Below are 10,864 nucleotides of genomic sequence, written 5' to 3'. Positions count from 1 at the left end.
CTTTTCCGTTACCGTTCACATTTGCGGCACCAAATTCACGTATAAATTTTTAACAGAGCACATGAGAAGTACACGAAAGGTTTAATTAGCGATAAGGGGAATGTTATGACACTTCTACTGTGTTTTCTTCAAATATGTACGGCTATTAACTCGTGCTAGAACTGTGGTAGACTGTGGAAGCTTTCCAGCAAGCGACACAAGTCGACATAAGCATCGTTCTATCTTTCTTTTTTGGTAATGAGTAACAAAGATAAAACGATACTTGTGTCGACTCGTGTCGCTTGCTGGAAAGCTCCCTGTATTAACTGTACAGACTGTGTGTTCAACAGCCATGGCGCTAGCCTTAATTATTGGCCAATAAGGGGGACGGGGGCGGGGGTGCAAGTCAAAAATTTTTAATGGAAAGAGGGATCAAGCTCGTTTTAAAGGTCTAGTAAAAAGAAAATTTTTGGTGAAAACCGCAGATGGCTAAACCCCCCTATCAAAAGTTATGCGGAGTCAAAGTTCTAAAAGGGTCTTTTGTACCTCGATTTTTTACTTACGTTAAGAAATATAGAAAAACGCATTTTACGGCAAAATTCCTCTTAGTTCCTCTTGTAAGTACTATCAAAGACGTTCTTTATATTTTACTTTTGAGGCTCCTAAAAAAGAGGTTCTCGGGGGGGGGGGGGAGGCTTAAAATCATTCAAATTCTAAGCCCCCTCGATTCTTCAAGGTAAACGTATTGGTGAAAGGTTTTAGATTTTTTCACTGTTTAGTGCATTTGCGCAAGAAAAAGAGGGGTGCCTCCCTTTCCTCCTCCATGATCAATTACAGTCAAAATTAAAAAAGTTTTACTTCAACTTAGGAGAACTAAGATTAGCCGTCGGGCTACTATCATAGTCGGTATGTACCTATACGTTTGTTTGGTCACTCCATTACGTGTTAAAATTTCAAAATTGAAAATGGAGGATTTAAAATGGCGGATCAAATTCTTTAAAAATTATTCAAATCATGGAAGTGGGTATATGTGTAGGTTTTTGTAGTCACTATAATTTTGTTCTCAAGTGATAGATCACAAAAACCTAAACGTACTCACTTTCACGATTAGAATAATTTTTTAAAAAAATTTTAGTAACAAATAATTGGAGATGTATGACTGATGGACACTGCGATAAATAATGTTTCGACTACTTTTTTTCAAGAAAAATCTTTCCTGTCTGGGACTTCTGTTGGCAATCCGCATGCCCGGTTACCATTGGCGATCCGTAGTTTTGCCACTTTGACGCCGCGCCCTGCCCACCAGATAGCTCTCTTACTATATATTTAATATTATATCATATATAATAACTCATGTGATAAGTCCTGTTTTATCTTTGTTTATACATTTCTGATGATAAAACAGTGTTAGAAATGTACAAATCTTAGGGCTCATGCACAATGAGAGGAATAAGGAACAACCCTAGTATAGCACAGTGACGTTAAATGACGTCTCTAGACGTCTCTAGTAGACGTCATTAAAACGTCATTTAACGTCACTGTGCTACTGGGGAAGGAATTAAACATAGTAGTCGCATCTTTTTTCAAGACGCAGCTTCTCTCTTTTTTCAAGACACGGAATTCTCTCTATGTTTAATTCCTTGTTCCTTATTCCTCTCATTGTGCATGAGCCCTTACAATTAAAGATGTACGTCGAATCTTTAAAGCTTTATGCCAAATGGCATCTTTAACACTTTCTAAAAAACATGTTTTAATTTTTAATAAGATATATGTTTTGGAGCATATATATATATATATATATATAGATTAATATTGATAAAAGAACTATGGATAATATTAGAATCTCGCTCTAGATAGTAGAAGATTATTGCGATATCTAAGAATATTTATGTTATTTGTATACTGGACACGTGCCGCGTAAAAAACCGATACGATAATCGATCAACCAAAAAGTTGTGTCATCCGTAGGATGAAGAGGGAAGTTAATTGTTTTCTAGAAGATAAACTTTTAAAGTTACAAGATTTTTTTTTTAATCATGATAGGTTATGACATTATTTTAAAACCAAGACATTATTTTAATCTTAATACGTTATTAGAAGTATGAAATTCCATTATATATATTGTACAATCAAGGAATTTGCAAGTAGAAGTATAGAAATATGTCCTGCAATATATGTACATTATATTCTTTTCGGTGATCTCATTATGCTTCAATAGTTTTCGATCCGGAAGAAACGCGTCGTTATCCGATAACAATACTATTGTCATTTACGAATGTGTACTCGGGTATCTCCAGATTGGTCGACGCCGGTCCTTTCCGCACGCGGCCGGCCGCGTCGAAGTGCGAGCCGTGACACGGACAAAAGAAACCGCCCCGTATGATACCAGCGTTCGGAATCGGCACGCATCCTAAATGCGTGCAGATACCCAGTACAATTAGCCACTCCGACCTTTTCGCCCTGTCATCGTCTGTTTCCGGATCGCGCAGCTCTGACAGGTTCACCGCCCTCTCCTGCTCGATGATCGACTGTGGCCTGGAAAATTAATCTAATTAGCGATCGGATGTTATCGGACGTTATTATCAGTATCAAATAATTCGCTGAAATTTGTTTTAAAGTTCTTAAAAAACTATTTTATTCGGAGACTTCATTATTTCTTTCGATCGCTATAACGTTATAACTTACGCATTGTCAACCGCGTTGTACTCTGCTCAAAGCCCCTTTTTACTTTCATTATCGAGAGTCCCTTGTTATTTATCCATTTATTGATATTATTTTTGTATTACACGTTTATATTCTATTCTGTAAAGCACAGGATAAAACGAACCCCTAAACGAGAATGACTGTATTTTCTATTTAAATTAGTAAAAAGGATTGAAATTATACAAGGTTCGAGCGCGGCAATTAAACTTTTAAATAATTAAAAATCATGAAGAAGGAAATTAGTTTTATATTTATTTCGCAGACAGAGGCATTCAGCAACGATTTGTGATAGTAGATTGTGTGTGTATGTTGGTGCGTGTCCGTTTTATCCTGCTTTCCCTTAATTATTAAGTTTTTTTTATATTAATTATTGGTTCTCTTACCGATGGTATATAAAAACGGGTTTGCCGCGCCACTTAACGATTAATACTTTTCCCTCTGGTATATCGTTTAATTTAACTTCCAATTGAGCCTCCGCCAAAATATCTCGCGAGGGCGACAAGAAGAATACATAATGCAATAAGTGAGCTTTAAAGCCGTACAATCCGGCAACGCAACCAACTGAAAATATTGTATTCAATTTGTATATATGTCTAAGTTTCCTGGTGAAAAAATATCTTTTATTTTCTCAAAAATTTTCTCAAAAATTTTCATATTTTAGATTTGTGAAAAAATATGTAAAATTTCTCAGATACTTTCAGAAATAATTGGATGAAGATTTCCGGAATATTTCACGATCTGTATGTTTCTGATAAATTGTGCGAATTTTCTCATATTTCTTCAGATTTTTATACAGATATTGGGAAAAATCTAAAATATTTTATTATTATTTTGTCTGACTTCGAAATCGTACAGAAAACTTGAAAAATTCTGGTAAAATCTTCAAGTTTTTATAGAAATTCTAATTAATATAAAAAAAAATTCTGAGACATTTTTCTACCAGGGAATAGCTGAAAATTCTACAGAAATGTCCTATTATTATCGTAGGGGGCATGTTTTGATAATGTTTTGGAAATAACAATAAATGATACAGAAATGTGATGTAATAAGATTTTTTGGAATTATTATATATATATATATATACCAAAAGAGACAACGCTTCTCAACGCTCTTCGTTCGTCGGCGTTTTTCGTAGCTGTTCCAGCATCTTTCAAGGGTTTTCGTCGATATTCGTCAAAATTGGGTTTTGGTATGTCAGTATATGCGAATCTGCGCAATTTCTTAAAGTCTGAATTGTGAGATAACGCAGAAATAATTATGTACAATGGCATTAGTATGAAAAACAGATAGACATAATTATCACACATCATTCATTATTAACATTCTGTCATCACATTTGTGAATATCATTGTGGAATAATTATTGATTTATTGCAAATATATTATTAATTGTAGACCAACTGTATAAATTATGACTAATGAATAATCATAGACTAACTAAGATCAATCGAGGGATTCATAATATATATATAGTAATACAAGAATCACGCGAGGAAGATATGCTTTGTGCATTTTTTATCGGAGTGACAGGCTTCTTCGAATATAATTTAGGAGTAATTATTTAGATTTAAAATTTTTCTCAAGATAAATTACATAAAAGATTTTATTTTTTATATAGATACTTACAGTTAATTTGGTATAATTGTAGCAAGAATGAGAAGCGTTTATCGTAATTTGCAACAAAAACGTTGAGTACGTGTTTTCTTGGAAAAAACATTTTTATTAATAATAAAACGTATTTCTAAATACATTTATTATTATGTCGTTATAGAATATTTGGCGCATACATTTAACGTCTGAACTAGTCTGAAGTTTAACAAAATTCATACGTTTTCTCACTTCAATTGTCAATATCACTAATAGGCGATTTTCTGGGGTCGATTGTGTATCTTGAAATGAGGTAAAATTACATGGTATAGCTGGGTACAGCAACCAAACTGTACTAAGACCGCGATTCTGTAAAGTGTAACTCATTATGCAGTATCGTTATCGTTATGTTGTCGTTGCGCGTATGTTGCAGGTATACTATATGGTAAAAAAGCTGCGCAACGATAATATAACGATACTGCATAACGAGTTACAGAATCGTGGCTTTGATACAGTTTGGTACACTTCGGTTGTTATACCAGAGTCACGCCAAAAATAGCCTATTAGTGATAACAGAATAAGCTCCGCCCCTACCAATAGCAACCTTGGTATATATACCAAACGATCGCCAAAAATCGCCTAATCAGTCACATTTGTAACAATTATATTTTAAATTATTTTTAAATAGTTTAATATAAACATAGTAATAATTTCGTAATTATTAACAATAATTCAATAATTAGCACAATTAGCACAATAGAATTCTAGTACATTTGTAGGTATATGATTTTATCAAAAATATATATTATGCATTTTTATGTACATATATAATATGTTTAACAAAATTATCTATATTTACAGATGTCGCAAGCTGCGAATTGGCAAGAAAAAGTGCTGATTCAAATTTAATTTTTGATTGAGGGGAAATTTACAACCCAAAATTTTGTACACCATTGCCGTAAGTACTGCCGAGCCAATGCCGAATAAAATTCGGACACTGACTTAGCAATGCTATGCAATGCCTTCTGCATTGCCACTGTCACCAGTCATTATTACCACTGCCCAACCACAGACGACAATGCCGTCAAATATTATAGGCCACTGCTTACTTTTTTTTAGTCCACTGCCGAATTTTTGTACACCAATTCCCCCTTACTTTTGATTTAATTCTCTATTTCTTGATATTGAGAAGTAAAACTTAGCCAAGTAGAATTATTTGTCAATGTAAGTAAAAAGTACGTGATTTCTCGTAAGTATGCCACATAAATATATGTACGTAGACTATATCTAAACGTAGATAAAAGTATAAACAATGTTGCATATATAAATATACAAATTACAATCTTGAAAACAAAATCAGTAATAACGTTACGAAATAATTAATGGTATAAAAGGATATTTTACTTGCATTGTTCTTTTTAAAGTTCCTCGAGTATATTCCAAATGTTATTAAATTGTTTGTATTGTTATTTAGGACCATGTTAACGTGCACATGATCGTCGTGAGTGTGTTCATTAAATGTCCAATTTTCAAGCGGAAGTAAATCCGGATTTAACGTAGACGGCATAATTAAATTGTTCTTATAATCGTGGAACGTTGTCGCAATTTCAATATTGCTAAATACCATTTCTGATTCTTGCACGGAACCGCATGATGAGACCGAGTCGTTCGAGCATTGAATTATGCCGCATGCACGTACGTGAGCTTCAACGACGGAATAATGACGAATACCATTAAAAACCACTAAACGGTATTTAGTACTTAGGTCTATTTTCGCAATTTCTACTTTAAACTCGCAGCAGAAATCATTGTGACAGACAGTTTCCGTGGCATTTCCTTCCAGGAAAAGCGTTTGAAAGACTTGAATATTGTCGTGTTTTAAAAATAATTTATCATTATCTATGATTGTGTTGTCTTCCTGCTTTTTCAGTAATTGTATATTCTTTTCATGATAATGTGGCCAAGCTTTCTGATCTTCATCCTTTGAAAAATCATGATAGTTTTTATCATACCTAGTTCTGTCCTTTATTTTGGGTACTTGAAATATCAATACTTCCTCGTGTGTAATTGCAGGCATTATTGCTTTACCGATTCCTTTACGACCTGTATGAAATGTTATCTCGTATATATATTCGCACGGTAGAAGGCTCTAATTATATAATATTTAAAATGTAAAATGTAATTTTACACACCTAAGTAAATTCCACTGCCAGCATTACCAGAGCCAGGTCTATTATAGCCTGAAGCTAAAAGATTTACGTTTTCAGCAAATGACCATCCTGCTTGCGTTTGTACAGCTAGAATAATAATAAATAATATTTGTATAAATGTTTTTATGAAAAAGGGGAAAAGGTTTTACTACATTTCGTTTACCTGTTAAGAATGGTGCCTCAGAAAACCACGCTGTAGGGTATACAATGTCAGTAATTTGATGATCTCTTGTTAATTGTATCGCAGGTTCGCGAAATAATATGTCAAAACATATAAAAGTTCCAAATTTCACTCCAAAATCAGTATAAAAACTGACTATTTCTGGCACTGCTGTCACATTAAATTGATGTTCTTCAAAAAGATTCGTCTTACGATACCTATTAATTGTAATTAGACATATATATCGAGCGAGATGTGTTGCAACAGTCATTATAACGAAGAACTAGATACCTGGCAATAATCTTTCCTGTACGATCGAATACAACGTTGCTGTTGTAATAGAATATTTTATCTCTTGGGCAAGATAGCACGTTAATGCAAGGTGCTTTCTCAGCGATATTGATTACCACATAGATTTCATTATCTCTTGCAGCACATGATATTTTTCTCAATGTCTGTAGATTCAAAATTTCTTTTTAGATAATTGATGTTACTAGTTTCTCACAATATAAAGAATTGTACATACTTCGCTGACTTTAATAGTATCTTGAGTACAAGGTATATAATTATGTGAGGCACTAGGAATGACGGTTGTCCAATCCCCCATTTTTTCTCTCTCGGGCAACCTAACTGTTGTCAAGCCGTCTTCCGGGAAAACGATTATATCAGCATTCTAAATAATATTCAAACGCTTTAAATAATTTTTATAACATAATGACAAGAACACACTAATTCGTTGACGATATAATCTATGAAATATGTGAAACTGTTTTCTTCTAAAGATACTCACATTACGACTAGTCACATTAATAAGCCTGACATAAGCGTCAGAATTTACTCTCAGAGTCTCACTGCTGCTTGTTGAATATTTTGGAGGATACTCCACTACGGCTGCTACGTACGTCGGTGAGCTTGGTGTTGATCTCTATAATAAAATATGTATATGAACTTATAGAATTTATGGAATAGTTTGCTTCGGAGCGAGTGATATAATTGGACATAATTTAATATATTAAGAATTCGTATCATTACTAAACAGATAAAAGTTGCTTTATGTCTACCTGATATGATAGATGTGCACATGCTACTAATAGATAAATAATGACCCATATTTGACCCATAGTTGACAATCTCAACGGTTCTTCTTTCTGAAAGAAGAAAAACTCGATACACAGCTTGTACAAAACCGATAGAAAATAATAAAATAACTTATATAAAAAATTGTGACTTTAATAAATTTTCAACAGCTTCAGAAGCATGAACATAAATTCTTTTCTAATTTAAAAGCAAAAATAGCTTATATTATACAATCAATTACTGCCGTTTATATATTTCAGCAAAAAGAAAATATTTTACAGCAAATCTTAAAATATCTTGGATTTTACAACAACAAACAATTAACTTTTGCTTGTAGCTGTTTTGTAACACTTTATACTGAGAAAAACTGAGCTTGTAACAGAGAGAACTCCAAAATATGAAAATTTTTCATGTTAAAATTTTGCGCAGTGTATGAGTATCTGCAAATGTCATGCTCAGTGTATTTACATATTCAGGTTATTGTCTGACCTAAAACTTTTACGATTTTATTTGCCCATGAAACTACAAGTGGTTCCATTCTGTAAGTTTCAGAGCGTTCCTTTATCAACTTCTCATACCAAGTTAGTGTCAATCTCGTTAGACAAAGCTGGAAGCGTGTTTGTAAAGCAGAAATAAAAACGTGCCTCTACGCACGAATTGTAAATAGTCAATCCCAGAATCCCACAACGCCACAACCCACAATCGCACGCACAATCCCCACTATACCCAGTGACCTCAGCTGAGCTGGGTTTCCCGAGCATGCGCGTCAAATTTAGTCTCACAGTGAAGTATCTACTTCGGGAGAAAGGGTATCGTACCGTCTCTCTTGTTAAATTTTTTCTAAGAATTATCTTAAACATTCAAAAATAATTGACAAGTTAGCGAGAATGTGACGCAAAGTACAAAATAATTTTAATTAACTTATTTTATTTGAGTAAAATTGATGTTTGCTTTATTCTAACACTCTGATCTACCCGATCATTGAAATCTATCGAATTTTCGTCTTTATAAATAACCCATATATATGTATACGCCACTGCTTTGTAATCCCTGAACTGCGCACGTGCGAAAATTCGGCAGATCCGGGAGCCCTAACAAAGGGGAACTCCGCCAACCCGCAAACTCTGATTTTAATAAAACTTTGCATACATGTAGGTGGAGTAAGGAGATGAAATTAGAAATTTTCAGTTGGTGACAAAAAACGGTTTTAAGAGGTGGGACCACCTTCCATAATAGTGATTTTCGGCTTTTGTCGATACATGTTAAAAATTCGATACGGATAAAAAATGCAATAATAAAGGGAAAAGAAAGGCCTTCGTAAAACAAAGGATAAGTGGTCTAAATATTGGAGTGTATCTGAGAATAAATTTCGAGAGAACGAAGTTAAACTCCGACCAAATTCCGATTAATTTAATCGGCGATCAACTTATGTAGTAGTATTTCGTTAACGTACATGAACAGAGTTGACTTTTCGTTACTTGTGGCACATGGAAAAGGAGAGGACGATGAATTATCCCAGACAACCTTTGTCAAGAACAGATTCTGCATAGTGTTTGTTAAAAATTTTGATGACAAAAAGGATGTGACACGTACAATGTTGATAGAATAATATTGACAGAAATATAGCAAAGTTTGTTAACAAAATATGATGGGATTGATGGTAGAAATCACAAACAAACTTTGACGTATTTATTACACTGCAGTTTGGCGACAGAAATAGGGCAGAATCTACGTTCGACTTCGATTCCATTCGATTTCTGCCGCCAATCCACTGTCAATTATATCAGTAGATAATTCTATCGGCAAAACGAGCTTAATGCGGACACAAATCATGCCAATTCAGTAATTTTTGATCAAATTTGCTGCCAATTTACTACACCATACATCAGTTTGCTTACTGAATAATTAGAAATTTTGTAAATATATAATTCTACCGGTTGAATTAATCACGCTTAGCAGTCGTAGTAATGTCGAAAAATGCGTTACATTAGAAAATTGGATCAAAAATAATTGTGGAGCGTTAAAGTAAGTGTTGATGTAAAATTTTGACTCGCAAATGAAAAAAGTCTCCAGTAATTAGCGAAAAATGATCTCCGCGCGTGATAATCTTTCGTTAATCACTAATAAACATAATTTTATAGTATCATGGAATTTAGAACGGTGCATGCTTATGCATTCCATCATGGTGGCTTAATTAGAAAATGATTGGCTGAAAAAAGTTAGAAAGTAGTTAGCATATAACAGCATAATAGCATCTCTCCCGGATGACGTTTTGTTAGCACAATTTAATAAAGCATTCCCGGGCTCGCATTTGCATAAAAACTTCTTCCCTAATATTCCCTTACAATTAGTGGAACACGCTGATGAAGTTTGCGAGAGAAGAAGCTGCGAGACCTTAAGAACAAACTGCAAGATAGATTAGACAGAGCGACTTCAGGCAATTATTATAACACCCGATTGTTGTAAGATGAATCCGTTGAGAAAAGAGTGATATAATTATCCGGATTAAAATTACTTACATAAGTGTAACAGCTCTACAGCCGCGACAAGTTTTCTCCGAGCGCGAGCTTAGCACGTTCTACCAGGATGTAATGGTGCACATCTACTGGTGCACATCTGATTAGAAACTTCAGTTCAGGTTCCCTTCCACAATCCCGCTGCGATCGCTAGCGCGCCTGCTGACTTGATTTTTTTCCTGAAGCGTTCGCGAAACATTCCTCGGCGATTGGATCGGATTTCCCCGCGGCGCGCATACTGCGCTGCACACGTGTATCCACACAGACGCTATGCTATATTAGCAAGAGGAAAAATAAATTTATTTGCTATTGTATAGGTGTCGAAAAATCTAGGAGTGCCGTATATAACTTACATCAGATTCAGGATAGAATTCTACTTCATAACTAGTATGTATTACTGTGAATATTTTGATGTATATACAATATATTTCGTATGCATTTGTAATCAAATTCTTTAAATGTTTTTCATATTACGCGATATAAAATTATTAAAAAATAAAATTTATGAATCTAAAGTTAATTAAAAAAATATTTTAGAAAACTTGAGATACGTATATACATATATAAGCATATACGTATATTAAAACACATACACATCAAAATACATGGCACATGAAATTATGAATCGAAATC

At 34.0% G+C, this 10,864-nt stretch overlaps 2 protein-coding genes across 4 annotated transcripts; both read right to left on the bottom strand.

The window, feature by feature from the left end:
* Positions 1-12: 12 nt before the first annotated feature.
* LOC139772245 (cytochrome b-c1 complex subunit Rieske, mitochondrial) lies at positions 13-4,256 on the bottom strand. The gene is made up of 3 exons (XM_071705773.1): positions 3,767-4,256; positions 3,066-3,243; positions 13-2,514 (listed from the first exon to the last, which is right to left on the bottom strand). The coding sequence occupies exons 1-3, from the start codon at positions 3,990-3,992 to the stop codon at positions 2,223-2,225; spliced, it is 696 nt and encodes a 231-aa protein (XP_071561874.1). The 5' UTR covers positions 3,993-4,256; the 3' UTR covers positions 13-2,222.
* Positions 4,257-5,050: 794 nt separating this feature from the next.
* On the bottom strand, positions 5,051-10,448 carry LOC139772241 (vanin-like protein 1). Of its 3 annotated transcripts, none has more exons than XM_071705755.1 (8): positions 10,235-10,448; positions 7,700-7,786; positions 7,429-7,563; positions 7,165-7,311; positions 6,930-7,093; positions 6,642-6,856; positions 6,461-6,565; positions 5,051-6,371 (listed from the first exon to the last, which is right to left on the bottom strand). In XM_071705755.1, the coding sequence occupies exons 2-8, from the start codon at positions 7,757-7,759 to the stop codon at positions 5,605-5,607; spliced, it is 1,593 nt and encodes a 530-aa protein (XP_071561856.1). In that variant the 5' UTR covers positions 7,760-7,786; positions 10,235-10,448; the 3' UTR covers positions 5,051-5,604. The 3 variants fall into 3 exon arrangements, with proteins under 3 accessions (XP_071561856.1, XP_071561855.1, XP_071561857.1); XM_071705754.1 differs by lacking the exon at positions 10,235-10,448 and adding an exon at positions 8,294-8,491; XM_071705756.1 differs by lacking the exon at positions 10,235-10,448 and adding an exon at positions 8,205-8,357.
* Positions 10,449-10,864: the final 416 nt, after the last annotated feature.

Source organism: Temnothorax nylanderi, unplaced genomic scaffold, assembly GCF_030848795.1.
Source record: "Temnothorax nylanderi isolate EJ_2023f unplaced genomic scaffold, tnyl_v1.0 TNYL_tig0047_pilon, whole genome shotgun sequence".
NCBI classification, from domain to species: domain Eukaryota; kingdom Metazoa; phylum Arthropoda; class Insecta; order Hymenoptera; family Formicidae; genus Temnothorax; species Temnothorax nylanderi.
This window is presented reverse-complemented; position numbering and strand designations above follow the sequence as displayed.

What these genes read in the sequence shown, in the direction of transcription:
- LOC139772245 (XM_071705773.1), bottom strand. Translation starts at nt 3,992, where the DNA reads ATGATGTGTGATAATTATGTCTATCTGTTTTTCATACTAATGCCATTG. An exon ending in GAGAAGCGTTGTCTCTTTTG is followed by an intron (nt 3,244 to 3,766) that starts GTATATATATAT and finishes CAATATTTTCAG; the next exon opens with TTGGTTGCGTTGCCGGATTG. An exon ending in CCCGTTTTTATATACCATCG is followed by an intron (nt 2,515 to 3,065) that starts GTAAGAGAACCA and finishes TTAATTTTCCAG; the next exon opens with GCCACAGTCGATCATCGAGC.
- LOC139772241 (XM_071705754.1), bottom strand. Translation starts at nt 8,476, where the DNA reads ATGCTCGGGAAACCCAGCTCAGCTGAGGTCACTGGGTATAGTGGGGAT. An exon ending in ACGAGATTGACACTAACTTG is followed by an intron (nt 7,787 to 8,293) that starts GTATGAGAAGTT and finishes TTCTTCTTTCAG; the next exon opens with AAAGAAGAACCGTTGAGATT. An exon ending in GTGCACATCTATCATATCAG is followed by an intron (nt 7,564 to 7,699) that starts GTAGACATAAAG and finishes ATTTTATTATAG; the next exon opens with AGATCAACACCAAGCTCACC.